Source organism: Carcharhinus amblyrhynchos, chromosome 20, assembly GCF_965287045.1.
Source record: "Carcharhinus amblyrhynchos chromosome 20, sCarAmb.v2.hapA, whole genome shotgun sequence".
NCBI classification, from domain to species: Eukaryota; Metazoa; Chordata; class Chondrichthyes; order Carcharhiniformes; family Carcharhinidae; genus Carcharhinus; species Carcharhinus amblyrhynchos.
The window spans coordinates 36836650-36853726 of NC_137343.1; the positions used below are offsets into that span (position 1 = coordinate 36836650).

At 41.5% G+C, this 17077-nt stretch overlaps 1 protein-coding gene across 1 annotated transcript in view; it reads left to right on the top strand.

Moving 5' to 3' along the window:
- The window catches only part of ksr2 (kinase suppressor of ras 2), a 350091-nt gene that overhangs the window by 225897 nt on the left and 107117 nt on the right, over nucleotides 1-17077 (top strand). The window contains exons 11-13 of the mRNA XM_080208702.1: nucleotides 7306-7386; nucleotides 13134-13175; nucleotides 13545-13611. Of these exons, the coding sequence (XP_080064828.1) occupies nucleotides 7306-7386; nucleotides 13134-13175; nucleotides 13545-13611 (190 nt within the window). The remainder of the gene's footprint in view (nucleotides 1-7305; nucleotides 7387-13133; nucleotides 13176-13544; nucleotides 13612-17077) is intronic.

Here is a 17077-nt window from a genome sequence, read left to right on the forward strand (position 1 = left end):
TCCCAATCCGGCACCCACTCGCCCAATTAAATGCCATCCCCACCTCCAGACTTATCCCAGAGGAGAACGTTAAATACTGTACTTTATCTCCGATTCTCCCATTCCCTGGCAGTGCAGCTTTCCACTGCAAGTGCAGCATCATAGCATTACACCTCATGCGAAGTGCCTACTGAATTGGTAAATAGTACAAAATAAAATTCTAACAGGTCACAGACGATTAATATTGTCCACATGTACTGGAACAAACAATTTGGCTAAATGCATACAAGAGCTTGGCTTATTTACAAATTTAACTTGTTCCTGTGACTTAGAAGGAAATTCTAATTGCAATATTGCATTAATCCAGAAGAGAAATAGCAGCAGAACAAATAAAACTATGCAGTGTGCAGCTTTCTGTGCCCATTTTCTTCCACAATGTCCTGCACTTTTCAACCATTTGTCATTTTTTGTCTGATTTTCTGGAAAATTAGGCTTATTGAGCACTGGACTCAGCTTCACAAGTTTGAATCCTGCCAGGGTTTTTACTCAACATTTCATAAGTATAAATATAAAGGAGACAGGCTTTTTTTCTCTGATGGTAAACGTCTGTAATCACACCTCTAACGTGTCTAGAAATCATAAAATGTCTGACGTTAACATTTTCCCATTTTTATTTTTGTTTTGTGCCTATTCATTGGCGTAAAAAAAGGACTTCAGATTATAATTTATCAGGTATAACAAATTTTGCAGTGACTATTTTTCTGTGCCTCCCATTCTGGAATGTTCTAATTATCAGCACCCTTCCGTAACATTAAATGAGAGTAATTGACTATACCAACGAGCTTCTTCATCAGAAGATTAACTTCTCTTACAGCTCCAAATAAATCGATAACTGACATGGTTTGATGATGACTTTGTTAATATATATAGCCGTGTTTGATAGAAAAAATATATTTCAATTAATAAATGAGATCTGGGAGTGTGCACACAGATGTATTGGATCTTAAAGTTTGCCATTAATTGCCATCTATTTTGTGAGCCCATGTGTAAAATGTATGGAATATTTTAAAGCTCAAGGCAGCAAATTCCTGCTCTCTGCTCAACATGATAAATAGAAATAAGACTTTTTGAGGTTGATGTTTAGTTCCAGGTGTAAAATTGAACTGAGAAGGGGGTTAAATTGGTCTTGCCGGAAGAGCAAGATGGGTGATGGCGAAAGAAACAAAGAAACAGAAACAATAGGCCATTTGGCCCTTTGAGCCTGCTCTGCCTTTCATTATGATTATGGCTGACCATCAAATTCACTATGCTGATCCCCCAATTGTCCTCATATCCCTTGATCTCTTTAGCCCCAAAAGTTATATACAGTACCAACTGCATGGAGGTTGCCAATTTCCTACTAATCTGTCATGGAAGCCATTTTGAAAATATTGGCTGTGCCAGAGTCAATGTCAGATAGTGGAAATGTTTCTTAGTGAACTAGTTTCCCGTGGAGCCTGCCTCTCCCAGTAAAATAAAAGAGTACTGCCCATCTCTATTTTCCTAAATGTGTAAGTCCTAACCGTTTACATGTTGGTGGATAACCTTCAACAGTTATTTTATGAGAGCAGATCCTTTGTAACCTATGGGGACCTGCATTTTTTCTTTATTCTTTCATGGGATGCGGAATTCATTAGCAAGGGGGTCATTTGTTTCCCTGCTTTGTAATTTCAGAGAGGAGGTAAGCGTCCATTATGTCGCTTTCCTTCACATTAGTGAATGAGATAGGTTTTTAACAACAATTGATAGTTTCATGGTCACTATTTCTCAAATGATCTGTATATCCCAGATTTACTAATTGAATTGAAATTCCACCAACTGTCACCATGTTGGACTTTGAATGTGTGTCCCCAGAGCTTTAATCTGGACTTCTGGATTGCTAGTCAGGTACTGAGTGCTACTCCTCTCCCAGAACTTCAGGGTTGTGCAAGAAAATGATCAGTGACCTAGTGAGCACAAGTATGGTAACACATTGGAGAGTCCACCTTTTTTAGTCCTTAACCATCTGGTAACAACTGGGGAGTGATTCGACACTGCTGCCTCACAGCTTCTGTATAGTGTCCGTCTAACATGGTGTGGTGGGGTGTTAGGGAGTCAAGATGCAGACATTGATCTGTTGGGGCTTTAAGGATCTGATAGCTGTGAGTACACCAGCCAACTGGCTCATTAGTGCAAATACATGGTGGGATTTTCAGTTTGTTGTGGGATTGGACAAAGCAGTGGAGGAACCTGCAGTTTCACATTGCCAGCATTTGTGACCACAATCCCGACCCACGGCCATTTTTAGAGAGCCCAGGTCAGAATCACAATGGCTTCCCACCCACAAGTGGCAGGTTCCAATTGAGGGAGTGGCCTGTAAGACCCTTTTCCCACACTAACTGGCATTTCCAGTCAGCATGTGGATTTTGCACTTTGGGCCAAAAAATGGTCGCTGCATCAAAATGGCCTCATGCGGGAAAGGTGAGGGCATGATTAATCCTAGCAGGTGCTCAGCCACACCTGCACCCACATCCATCATGGGTGCTGAGCAATTGCCCTGGCTCCTGGCTGTCCCATAGAGGTTGCCCCTGAATAATCACATCCAGGTAGCTGTGTCCTTTTAAAATTTTAAAGAATCTGACTGTTTCTTCATGGTGAATCATCCTCTCTCTTTGAATTGGCATCTCCCTTTAGACTTTAGTGCTTGGAGGGGCTCACATTGGTCCTCCAGCCTCGGATGCCCACTCACCATCCTTTGTCGGATGGCATGCCTATTCTCTTGGCCATTAATTGGCTGACGCTTTAAGACTTGAGAGGGGCATATCATGAATATGACACATGGGGTTGGGAACCGGAACTAGATCCTGATGCTGGGCTCCCGATTCAGGAATGAAAATGATGCTCACAAACCCAGCACCCCTTACTGTTATGTCTCGGAGCTATAGCACGTACCAAGATAATAAAACAAAATACTACAGATACTGGAATCTGAAAGGACACGCTACCTAGATGTGATTATAAGTCGCTGAAGAGAAGCGGTGGATTACTAGAAAGAAGTGCCCAGAGAAGCAAAGTGCACTGGAAGAGTAGGAAGGCTTTAGAGTCTCTTTTGACTTGCGTCTAATAAACCCCTAGTTCCATGTTCAACTGTTCCTCAGTTTAAAATCTGATTGGGTGGATGCGACTTAAAGGTGAGGTAATGGTGGTATGGTGGTAAGCGATTGGTACTGCTGCCTCACAGCACCAAGGATCCAGATTCGATTCCCAGCTTGGGTCACTGTCTGTGTGGAGTTTGCACATTCTCCCTGTATCTGTATGTGTTTCTCCTGGATGTTCCAGTTTCCTCCCACTGTCCAAAGATGTATGGGTTAGGTTGTTTGGCCATGATAAGTTGTCCATTAGTTTCAGGGAGACTAATAGGCTAAATATGTGAGGTATGAGGATAAGGCCTGGTTGGGATTGTGGTCAATGAAGATTTGATAGGCCGAATGACCTCCTTTTCACTGTAGGAATTCTGTCATTCAATGATCCTGTGCTACAAAAGGCTCATGATATGTAGGTGACCTTCATCGTGGCCCTGGAGAGGAACAGCTACTGGATTTGGTTCTGTGATTTTTGTTGGGTCAGTTTGTTGTAGTATGTTGATATGCATGGTGAATGATCTGAGAGAGCAGACCAGAATTGGTAGGGTGTAAACATTGTGCAGGGTCATGTAGAGAAATTTCAATGTGATGTACTGACATAGAAAGGGTACTGGATTAAAGGATTTTTCACATCCCAATCATCCACCATGAATTCATAGCGAAGGACTTGTGGAATGCCTGTAGTAATGTGCTATTTCTCTGGGGTTTTCATGAATCCCTTGCCATTTGGGTGATCAGGAGAATCCCACACAAGTTCAATCCTCAAGTGTGAACATACAGAACATTATCTGCCAAGTATAATACTTTTCATTTTGTACTCAAGACAATCAGCAGTAAAACACTCAAGTGGGATGGTAGCTGAATAACTCTTCGGTCACAGGAGGGTTTTTTTCCGAACAAAAATGTTTCTCGTCTCCTGAAAGCAGCAGTTGAATCAAATGGATAATATTCTCGTGAGAAGCAAGACAGCAAGTGTAAGCAAACTGTTCAACAAAGAGGGATTACAGAATAAAACCCAGTCCTGTCATCACCAATGTCCATTCTTTCCACTGATATCATAGGATGGAAACTGGGTGGAAATTTTCTCCTTCTTAATCTACCAAGGCCAGTTGCAGTACTCCATCTGCCATCTTGGTTCAGGGGTAGCACCAATTCTTGGTTGAGTCTAGCAGGTGATACCCAAATCTGGGGCTGAATCCTACAGACACTTGGTTGGGTGTGTTTTCAACTGGGAGCCACGTAAAATTCAAGAGGTGCCCACCTCCTCCTCCCCTCACTCCCCAGGCTGTCCTCCACTATATTCAAATATAAAATTAAAGATCAGTTGAGTGTGTTATCAGGGCATTACACTGTGTATGTTATAATATTGCTGGCATGGACAGGAGGGTGGGAGTAGGTTGCACTTTTTTTGTTGCCAGGTTGAAAAGGGTGGGGATGGGGAGGGGGGGTGGGAGTCACTCAGGAAGTGCCCTGTGTGCACGGGGGCCATGACCCCTCCCCTCCCCAAGATGGCACTCCCACTTTCATTCCTCAGTGCTTGTCATCCAAAACCTAACCCTCTAGGCTCTCGGATCCCACCCACCCTAAAACCTCAGCACTTAACTGTATCTGACAACTATCACTCTTCTTTCTGCTGTTTGCAGTTCCAGTTATGCCCATTGTTTAGCTGTGGCGCTACAGGGACTGCAATCAGATTGGCCAGCTCCTCTTGAGTTTAGCTCACGAACAGCTATTAGGATTGTGGGATGGGCCTCTTTCTGGTGCGTTGGCAATCAGCCAATATTCCTTCCTGGAGAGACGAACAGTCTGCCCTCCCCCACACCCGTAAAACCCAACTCCTGGTTTCACAGTTCCAATGAAAGATTGTCCACCCGAGGTCAACGGACCTTCCTATAGTCTGTCCCTTGCTCACTCATAGCGGGCAGGATGGTAAAATTTTGATTCTGTTATTCTCCAGAGATGCTGACGTTTTTTACAGCATTTATTTTGTTATTTCTAGTTTCCCTGCTGCTGGCAACGATTTCCACAGAAAAGCCCTTGTTGGAAACAGCAGGAGTCTCAAAAGGTCTGGGGCTGCTAATCTGGATATGCAAAGGGCCTGATATCTAATCCCAGTGAGGCTTGAGGCTCCAAAGTTCCTTCCATCACACGGCTGACTGGGAATCTCTCCTACTTGTAGTTTCTGCTGTTGCTATGTGTTGGAAGGATTTGCAGCTTGATACTCAATCTATTTGGCTGCATTATGAATGCACCTTCATTTGCCTTGAACGGAGTTCGAATCAGAGGTTCAGAGGCAGGAATACCACACACTCCACCACACGACCTCTCTTAGTGCAAGTACACGGGCCTATTTCTAGGCCCAGGTTTCGTGATCAGTTCACAAGTAGCAAGCTGAACAGATTAATTTACACAAATCCTGTTGGAAGACAAAAAATTAGAGAGGAAGCAAACTTCCTGCATTGCTCTTTCCAATGTTGCTGCTTGACTTTCTTACTTTTACAATGGGGAATATATTCTATTTGTTCTAAAATCCATGTGCACCCATTTTATTATTGGTATGTTTTAGTGTGATCTTATAAACATGGATGATATCTGGTATCATTTAACTTAGAAATGAATATATCAGATCATTAACAATCCAATTATGAGGAAGTAGGTCAAGGGGTATATAATTATGCATTTGGCTTCTGCCAAATGAGTGGCATGTATCTAATCATGAGCACTCATTGAGGGTTGTGTCCTTGTTCATTAGGAGCCTAGTTTTAAAATTTTATCTGATGTCTGATAGCCATGAAGCTCTCCATTGAAGTTTGTCCCTGAAGCCCTAATTCAGCTAAGACTTCGTAGTAATGGCCCAATGGTCAAATAAATGTTAATACTCTCCCCTGATAACTGTCTTTCAGCCTGACAAGTGATTTCGTATTCTCTTCTACGGTAAAGCATTGCCCCTTACAGGTTGTGTTCTCCAGAACGCAGTTCTTTCCATCACCATGCAGTGGAATGGTGGCACACTGGTTAACACTGCTGCCTCACAGTGCCAGCGATCCGGGTTCGATTCCTGGCTTGGGTCACTGTCTGTGTGGAGTTTGCACATTCTCCCCATGTCTGCGTGGGTTTCCTCCAGGTGTTGCGGTTTCCTCCCATAGTCCAAAAGACGTGATGATTAGATGGATTGGCCACGCTAAATTCTCCCTCAGCATACCTGGACAGGCGCTGGAATGTAACGACTAAACGATTTTCACAGTAACTTAACTGCAGTGTTCATTTAAGCCTACTTGTGACACTAATAAATAAACTTAAATGCCATGTAAAATGTAATTTTACCTTACTGAGGCTTCTAAACCAACAGAGTCTGCCTATAACAAAACTTGTGTGCTGTGTTTTATCTCTCGTTACTTTAAGCCATCAGTCACTCATCTATTTCCGTTGGCATTTTGCTAGTTCCATTGATTGACCAGTTTTGATCTGTGTACGTAATAGTTTCATAATCATGCTGTTAAGGCTTTTAAAGCATCCGATTATGGGTTTGGTTTCCAGGTACAGGCCCAAAGTTGGACTTTCCAGTTATATCAATGGATGAGTTGAGGTTAAGGTGAAGAAGCTGCAATTGATGTGGAAAATAAAATAAATTCTTTCTGGGAGATTTTGATTTTTTAAGAATAATCGAAAATCTCCAATTTGAAACCGGCCATTTTCTTCAAAGTCTTCACTTCAATTACAAATTGTTATTTTTGATAACCATCCAATTGGGATAATACCCATCAATTCACCTTTTTTTTTCAAGTGTGACTTTGAAAGAAAATATGTGACAGGATCCAGCTTGTTCATAATTGCACTTTAATGTTTTGTGCATTTGGCCATTGATATCCATTGTAAGGTTTTCCTCATAACCCACAGGAAACTGATGTTACTATAACTGCGAAACGAATGCCTACGATTAGCTAGGACACAAATAGTTTCTATGGTACCAGGAAACAGGACATCAACAGCATCAGAGATTGCACAAAAGCAACATTAATTTGACAGCAGACTCTGCGTATACGCAACAAAACTTGAAACGCTAGTAATTTTCAGTTTGGTCCTTTAGGATAGGTTGGTCAACTTTTAAATACAGTCAACATCCATCTTAAATGGGTTTTAGCATTTTGCTTTTCTTCTAAATCAGGTATACTCTCTAACATTCGGTTGAGGGCAATCACAAGCAGTGACTTGCTTGAGGGTCACAGCCACACAAGCCCACCACAAGGTAACTCAATTTTTAACAATAGCATCTGGTCTGTATTTACATACATAGAAGTAAATATTTTATAGTCCAATTTTCTGTTGTATCACTTATGGTTCTTAATAATCCCACAATTTGAAATATGCTTTAATGTGGGGTCTGAAAGTGTAATGGGTTGTTTATTTGAGCACTACGTGGTAGTGTATGTTACAAGTTCTGTCATTTATCGGAAAACTGAGTGACTGTCCAGCTGGAGACGTATTTAGAATGTAAGTGGTGACAACTTTGCATTGGATATAATATGACCAATGATAACAAGCAGTAAAGATCAGCTGATTCAGTAAACATGGAACCAATTACAGAAAGATGTGATGGTCAGCTGACCAACTGACTCACTATAAATAAGAACCTGTTGGGAATTGTGGGAAGCTTGGATTGGCTTAGAGCGAGGCCCCAAGTTTGGAGTAATGAAGATTTTTTTATTAAACCCTTTCTTTAATTTGTAAGTTGGAGTAAGTTTTGTTATATTTTTACTGTCTGCATTTGAAGAGTTCTTTCCAAGGAAATAATAATTGACTTGGGTTATGCCCTTGCACAGAAAGAGCCAGAAAAATGAACAAAGGAGTATCCTTTGGTGCTTTATTTAAGTGTACCCTAATCAATAGTTTGACATCACTTGGAAAATTGTAGAAGTGGAAGAATGTTGAGAAAAGAAAATTAACAAAAAGAAGTGTTGATGACGTTTTTTTTCCTGATTTGTCTTATGTTGTATGTTGCTTTGATTGAGCGCATATTGAGTGAGCTTGTATGACTTTCTGCTCCTGACATGGAAATTAAGTGAATGCAAAACTCCAAAGGACTACTGATCTCGACACCTGAACATTCAATGTGCTTTTCCGGCAAGTAACATTTGGAGTTGGGAGGGTGAATTCATAAGCTGTATGGTACAATCTATCTATATGTCAGGAAATGTTTGTGGTGTGTGAGTAGCTGAGCTGTTGCAATGACAATGCATCAATTCTCCTTGGAAATTAACTTTTAGAGAGAATGGGATGCTTCCCCCCGCTCTCCCCCCCCCCCCCCCCCCACCCCTTTTATGTTTAATGATGGCTTTGAGTTTTCACTAAGATGTGTTGATATTTTTTCAACACATTTCAGCCAAAGTTGCAAATATAGTTTCTAGGCTAATATGGAGGAGTATGAACTACCCCCCCCAATTGAATTAATGACCAGTTTCTGCCACTTATGTCTGTTTATCTTCAAGGAGGCGCTTAAAATTTTGTTTTATTTAGGTTACTCGAAATGGGGTACTAATAGAGTTTTTAAAAGCTTCTAAAATTAGATTTTTTATTTTACTAAGAAACTGTGCAGCCATGTAAAGTAAATAGTTCTGTGTAGCTTCTTAGTGTCATTTTCATTTATTTAAAATCAGGTCATTCATAGGTGGTGGACGAGACACTTTCATTAAAAATGTTTTTTGATAATTCAATTTTCAGCATTATTAATAAAACTGTATTGAGTTTAACTCAGATATTGCAAGGAATACTTTGTAAAAAATGTACCTTCTAAAACACTGCACAGTTGGAAACACAGAGGATTTTAAGTTCAGCGATTGGCAAATGAATTCTAGCAGATACATGACTCAAAAAAATCCCTTCAAAACTAATGTGGTTTGGAGTGCAATTTGTGCCTGGATTGCTGATTGCACTCAAAGCAGAAACTAGGCTTACGTCTCTTGACCAACATGGGGTGGGGTAGTTGCAGTTGCTGTATAATAATGGGTGATCACAAAAGCTCCAAGGTCTTGTCATTAATCTAATTGACAAGGCCATTAGTTACAGTAGATTGTGATGATAGGTTAAGAAGTCCTAAAAGGACACCTTACAATGGCATTTGGTGTTCCGTTCTGAGTACAATCCACTTCATTGAAGGCAGTGCATCTGTGCTGTTTTATCTTTAGCTGATAAGATCCTGCAGTGCTGTACAGATGAGTATAGAATATTTCTAGTGTTGTGACATTTTTGAACTTAATGGCCCAAATTTCTGGTCTCCAGATCATTGGAGTCCAGACTGGGCGGCACGTTGGCACAGTGGTTAGCACTGCTGCCTCACAGCACCAGAAACCCGAGTTCAATTCCAGCCTTGAGTCACTGTCTGTTTGGAGTTTGCTCATTCTCTCCGTGTCTGCGTACTTTTCCTCTGGGTGCTCTGATTTCCTCCCAATCTCCAAAGATATGCAGGTTAGATTGATTGACCATGCTAACTTACCTACAGTGTTGGGGGGGCTAGCAGTGTAAATATGTGGGGCTATGGGGATAGGATCTAGTGGGATTGTTAGTGCAGGCTTGATGGGCCAAATGGCCTCCTTCTGCACTGTAGAGATTTTATGATTCAATACACAATGGAAGATGCAAGTCAGGACCTTGCAGAAGGTCTGATGCAAAGACATACGTGAGAATTGCCCAGAAATTTTAAAATTTCAATGGGCAATTCCCCTGTTTCTCGAGACCCTCTGTGAATGTCTCCAGCTTTGAATTAGAGTCAAAGACTTGGGGCACTCCTGCAGATCTTAGCTCAATAGTGACCCATATTAAAACCTGGTCTAAGACCTGGGTTACTCCACAACTGATCCCAATAAACACCCCACACCTGATTTAATCCCTGACTACTCCAACCTACCAACTACCCGGCAACCTAACGACCCTTCTCTGACTGGACCCAACACCCACCGATCCAACACAACCCAATTACTCCCTAGCCGCCCAATAACGCCTCCAATTCAATCCAACTATTCGCTGCCTACCTACTACGTTTAGATCACCCACTAACCCTGACCCAACCACCTATTCATCCAGTTATCTGCTTCACATCTACTATCCATTCACTTATCTACTTCTTCATCCCATTCACTTACTCATTCATTGGTTAACCCACTTTCAAAAGGTGAGATTTTCCATGCTCCCCATGACATGTTTCTTAGCAGTGAAGGCAGCCTGTCATTGGCCGGCAGCAGGATCATCTGATCCCACCCCGTCAAAGGGATTTCCCATTCTATGCACTCCGCCATTGCCAAGAAACCCATGGCGATTCCACAGTCTGTGGGGCTGGAAGATTCCATCGATGAGAACAGTCAGAAAAGTCCAGCCAAAGATTGGACCTTTAAATTGTCTCCTGTGGTGGATGAGTCAGTAATCAGAGGACACAGGTTTAAGGTGGTAGGCAAGAGTTAGAGACAACATGAGAAATGTGCTTTTTATGCAGAAATTGGTGATTTGGAATACACTACCTGAAAAGGAGATGAAAGAGATTCAATCGCAACTTTCAAAAGGAAATTTGCAAATACTTGAAGTAAAAAAATTACAAGGCTGAAGGAAAGAAGCAAAGGATTGAGACTAAATTGAAAGTCAGAGTGTCCAGGACTCTGAGATATGGTCTAAAAGTTGAAGATTGACCTTTCATGAGTGAAATAAGGGAACACACCTTCACCTAAGAGGGTGATGAACCTTGGAACTCCCTTCAGAAAATGGCAATTGATTCCAAATCGTTTGTTAAAATTTAGGATTGATAGATTTTTGATAAGGTGTAAGGTTGATACGGATAAGGTATTAAAGAATATGAAATGGTTTCTCTTTCAACTTGGAGAACAGAATACTCTTGAATCAGATGCCTTCGGCAATTCCAGTACTGTTCTAGGTTGACAGAATATATTTCTTGACTAAGGATCTACATCCCAAACATTAACCTCCTTTTAAAATAACTTGATGCTGACAGATTAGTAGATTCTATTTTTATTACCATCTTTCTCGAATTTCGATTTTTCTCCCACTCCCTCTTCTTTTCATCTCGAGCAATATTTTCTAACATATCTACTTCAATATCTCTAGCAGCTCTTTTCCGAAAGAGCTCCACTTCAGAGACTTGCAAAACACACAACAGGGATGAATGTCTTGGCTTTGATATTATTTACTGAGGGATCAAGAATGGGTCCAACATCGGGTTTCAGAATTAGGGACATTGATATGAAGGACAAGGGCTAGATAGACAGTGACAGCAACGTAGGGAATGGGATCATGAGATTGGACGTTGGGCTCCAATAGTGTGGCCATATAGGTTGTAGTTGATTCACAGACTTCAATGCATGTTTTCTTCATTACAGCATTCCCTTTCCCCCTCAGAACGTAATTCACATGATTCAGTGGGAAAAATTGTGAACTATTAGTACTTCAAAGACATTTCCTTCATCCATTTTCTACAATCTCTATGCCAAAAACATTAATGCATCTTGCAGCCCACCATCATTTTTACTGTCATCACACAAATATTTTGTACTCATTGCTATTCTCAGGCTGAGGAATAAGAGAACAGATCCTTATTCAGTTTATTGCCTGGGTACTGCTTGCAAAGGAAAACCAGACAAGTCCATAAACCTAAGAAAAGCAGGTGCAGTTTGAAGAACTGATGAACCTTAAATTAATTAATGTCTGAAACATCACCAAACTATCATAACCAAACTGTAGGAGAATAAATAGCCACACAAGTACTTCCATGACATGAGGAAAATAAAACAGAAAATATTGGGAATGCAGAGCTGTTAGCATGTGTAAAGTGGAAAGAACGGTTAATAATATATGAAAAGATCCTCTACTTTGTCCAGCTTGTCCCACACAACTGCAATGCCCTGTGTATCAAAATATATTCACTCCTCGCCGCACCTGAATATTGTATTTGGGGATACTGCAAAAACGTATTCTGTAGCTCTGCGCTGGCATCAACGCTTTTTGGAGCTTTGACATTGAATTCTTTTATATGCACTGTTTTATATTCTATGCACCATCTTCCCCTGCTGTTACACCAGAAAGCTCCATGTGTTCTGATTGAGGGCAGTGATTATGAGCACCATTCCGTATACATGGACACCAGAAGCCTGTGGGCCAACAATCTTGGAGGATACATTTCCAGTGCTCTCCAATGCTAACTCGAACATTATGCTATCTAATTAGCACAGGGCTAGCAAGTGCTCATGTGACTGTAGAGGTACATCTTCAATTCATGCCTGCCTAATGCAACAGGAGCATCATCAATAGCAAAAATCTATTTATATTTTTTGCAATTAAAAATCACAAAGTGCTTCACAGATGCATGAGAAAACAAAATGTGACTTCAAGTCACATAAGGGCAGCTGGCCAAAAGCTTAATCAAATAAATAGGTTTCAGGAGTGTCTTAAGGAGCTTGTTGGTCACTTAAGAAAAGATTTTTAAAAACTATATGTGCAAAGTGATTTCTTGTTGCTTTGTCAATCCTGTTAACAAATTTGCATCCAAAGCAATCAGAGCTGGAATTTTACTGCCTCACCTGTCCTGGAACTGGGTCAGGCTCGCAGAAGAGATTTCTCCACTGGTCTTGGACAGGATCTTACGAGCCTCGGGCGAGCAAGATGGTAAAATTCCAGCACACATGTCTATAACTGCATGACCTTGCAAGAGAGGCAGTGGAGGGTGTCGGGGCAAAGATACTTAAACATAGAACCCAGTCAGATAAAGTTCTGTAAAAACTATAGTATGGCTATATTTTAATCTGGAATTTTGATGTTCTGTTATCCGCTGTTTTAGCTTATGACATTGCTAGTCTGATATAAAATGTTACTTGTAAGATAGTCTGAATAAAGTTGACAAATGTAAGATTGTTAGAAAGATAAGAGAATGCCTTTGTGCCTGTGTTTTACTTGGTCTTGATTACTTTGCTTACAGTTCTGCCTTTTCTCTGTTGCAAGCTTCTCATTATTTCAAGTACAAGCAACAATTCATTTTTCCAGGTTAGTAAACTTTAGTTGACCATTATTTTTGTGGCGCATGACACAGTTTGCACCTTTTGATGGGCATTATACAACTGAAGTCATTTTAATGCACATTATTTTCCCTTTAATTATGGCCATTTGGAATGCTTTAATGAATTAAACCGTGTGCCTGTCATTGCCGTAAATGGCAAGGGATGCATGAAAAATTCAGAGTTTGTATTTGATTTCCCCAAGACTAAGTATCTCCTTTTAATATGCACTATGTGCTTGCTTTGAGGTCCTTCAGAGAGGTTGGTTTTCTTTATTTGATATAGAATTTATAATTGATTTTTTTTAATTGTCAGCTGATAATTTCGCCTCTCGTCTAACCGAATATTTTATTCCTAGACGTCACACCTGAGATACAAAGCCGAACTCCACAAGTTATTCTCCATCCTGTGAACTCTGACCCTATGTAAGAGATTTTGATAATTTGAATTAAATTTCAGTTAACTCTGTAGTACTAAGCATTTATACAGACTGCAGGAATGATCTATAAAATGTAGAGTGGTATAGTGACATTTTGCCATGCCGAATTATTGAAGTACAGTGTGCAAGAAGGTGCAGTGACACAAGTAATTCCTCTCACAGTGAGATTTAGGTGCTACCTGTCCACCATAGTTAAGATTCCTAGTGCAAGCTCATGCTTTCAATTTTAAATGTTTATGTTTTATTTATTAGTCACAAGTAAGGCTTCCATCAACACTGCAACGAGGTTACTGTGAAATTCCCCTAATCGCCACACTCTGGCACCTGTTCAGGTCAATGCGCCTAACCAGCACATCTTTCAGACTTTGGGAGAAAACCGGAGCACCCAGAACAAATCCACGCAGACACAGGGAGAACATGCAAGTTCCACACAGACAGTGACCCAAGCCGGGAATCAAGCCCGGGTCTCTGGCGCCGTGAGGCAGCAGTGCTAACCACTGGAAAATGTGGATATGAATTTGGGAAGCAGCTTGTTTTGGATTGTTCTCTCACATCAACCTACCTGATTATGGAACCCTGTTGGCACCAGACGTAGATCAAGGCATCTCAGAGATGATGTCTGCAGAAAGGGAAATTCTTCTAAATGCCTTACCAAAACAGCCTCAAGGCATGCTGATGTTTCAAAGCCCACTTCCCAGTCATTCCTACATCTATGCATATTTCCTATTATTTTAATATCAGTGGCTTGATATAAACACTTTTTAACCTGCTAGTTTTCATCATATGATGCCCTCTTATTTGTAATTAATGTTAGGGTACTTACATACGTATATATGAACATATAAATTAGGAGCAGGAGTAGGCCACCAGCCCCTTGAGCCTGCTCCACTATTTAGCACGATCATGGCTGATCTGCTTATAACCTCGAACCCACATTCCTGAGGAGAGGTTAAACAGTTTGAGCTTATACTTGGTGTGGTTTAGAAGAATGAGAGGAGATCTGATCGAGGCACATGAACTCTTAAAAAGGATTGATAAGGTAAATGTAGACCAAAGGTTTCCTTTTATGGGGCAATCACGAACAAGAGGTCACAGATATAGGTTGACAGGCGATAGATTTAAAACTGAGATAAAGAGGAACTACTTCTCACAGAGGGTAGTGATTTGTGGAACTCGCTGTCCCATAGCACAGGAGTCTGAATTGTTGAACGGTTTCAAGAAGGAGATAGATATTTTTCCAATTAATAAAAGGATAAAGGGATGTGGGGAACAAGTGAGGAGATGGATTTGTAGCCAGGAGGAGATCAGCTATAATCTGACTGAATGGTGGAGCAGGTTCGAAGGCCTGAATTTGCCTACTCCTGCTCCTAATTCCTATGTTCCTAATCTTTCACCCTCTTGTGAATCAAGAATCTGTCTAGCTCAGCCATAAAATGTTCAAAATACTTCTGAACGTCAGCAATTAAATGTACACCTCACTTGGGTTTTCCAACTTAAGACTTGGGCAGCACAGTCAGAAAATTCAACCTAATGTTTGAAAAAACTCTAAATGACAGAGGATGTACAGTTCCATTCTGTGGCACTGCTGGATGCCTTCTGGGTAGAGCATTCTGCACCTCCACCTGCTCCTGCTGTTGCCCTGCATAGCGCACTCCCCACCCCCCCTTCTCCCCCAGACAGCCCCCAAGATGGGAAGGGCAGTTGTACGAGGGTACCTTGTAGTGGCCAGAAGCCTCTGAATTAGAGCTGTCATGACGTCACCCATCCCGACCACCCAATTGGTCATTCTATTTAGAAACTTGGCTGCGTTGGTCCTGTCAATGTATTGACTTGTCACCCGGTGAAGAGCGTACATTCAAGAGGGTCCCAGAACTTGAAATATTGAAAGAACCTGGTAGCAAACTTGCAGGTATGTTAAGTTAGCATGACTTTTACACTTGCAAAGTCTCTGGAAGAACAGCGGCGTGTTCTTGATGACATAGAACATTACAGCGCAGTACAGGCCCTTCGGCCCTCAACAATGGTCGAGAGTTCCTGCATTTTGCAGAGAGTCTTCTGAATCCTCTGAGGGAAGGCAGATGATTTGTTAATCTGTCCACACACAGGCTGCAACAGCAGGTGGGCTGCAGCCTCTGATCCAGCAGCAAGGGATAAGATAAAGCAGAGGCTGCAGAGAGAGCAAGCTCTGCACAGTGCTCTCTGCAAAGTTGGAGATTGACTCCTCCATGTTCCTTACCAATGATAGGAGGCCATCTGGCAGGCCTGTCAATGCACTATTCTTAGAGTGCATGCTCATTAAAGAACAAAGAATAGTACAGCACAAGAACAAGCCCTTTGGTCCTCCAAGCCTGCACTGATCATGTGTTCCTAACTAGACCATCCGTTTGTATCCCTCTATTCCCAGTCTGTTCATGTGGTCATCTAAATAAATCTTAAATGATCCTAGTGTGTCTGCCTCAACCATCTTGCTTGGTCGTGCCTTCCAGGCCCCACCACCCTCTGTGTAAAATATGTCCCCCGCAGATTTGTATTGAACCTTGCCCCCCTTACCTTGAACTTGTGACCCCTTGTGTTTGTCATCTCTGACCTGGGAAAAAGCTTCTAACTGTTCACCCTATCTATGCCCTTCATAATTTTATAAACTTCTCTTAGGTTGCCCCTCAATCTCCGTCTTTTCAGGGAGAGCAACCCTAATTTACTCAATATCACTTCATAACTAATACCCTCCATACCAGGCAACATCCTGGTAAACCTTTTCTGCACTCTCTCCAAAGCCTCCATGACCTTCCGGTAGTGTGGCGACCAGAACTGGATGCAGCATTCCAGATGTGGCCTAACCAACGTTCTATATAACTGCAACATCACATGCCAACTTTTATACTCTATGCCCCGTCCAATAAAGGCAAACATACCATATGCCTTCTTCACCACCTTTTCCATGTGTGCTGCCACCTTTAAGGATCTGTAGACTTGCGCACCCACATTCCTCTGTGTGCCTATATTCCTGATGGTTCTGCCATTTATTGTATAGCTCCCCCCTGCATTAAACCTACCAAAATGCATCACTTCGCATTTATCTGGATTAAATTCCATATGCCATTTCTCCACCCAATTTACCAGCCTATCTATATCCTGCTGTATTCTCTGACAATGTTCATCACTATCTGCAACTCCAGCAATCTTTGTGTCATCTGCAAAATTTACTAATCAGACCAGCTACATCTTCCAAATCATTTATATATATCACAAACTTGTCACAGACCTCCAATCAGAAAAAGACCCCTCCATTGCTACCCTCTGTCTTCTATGGCCAAGCTGTTCTGTAGCCATCTAGCTAGTTCACCTTTGATCCCGTGCGATTTAACCTTTTGCATCAGCCTGCCATGAGGGACCTTGTCAAATGCTTTATTAAATCCATGTAGACGACATCCACGGCCCTTTCCTCGTCAATC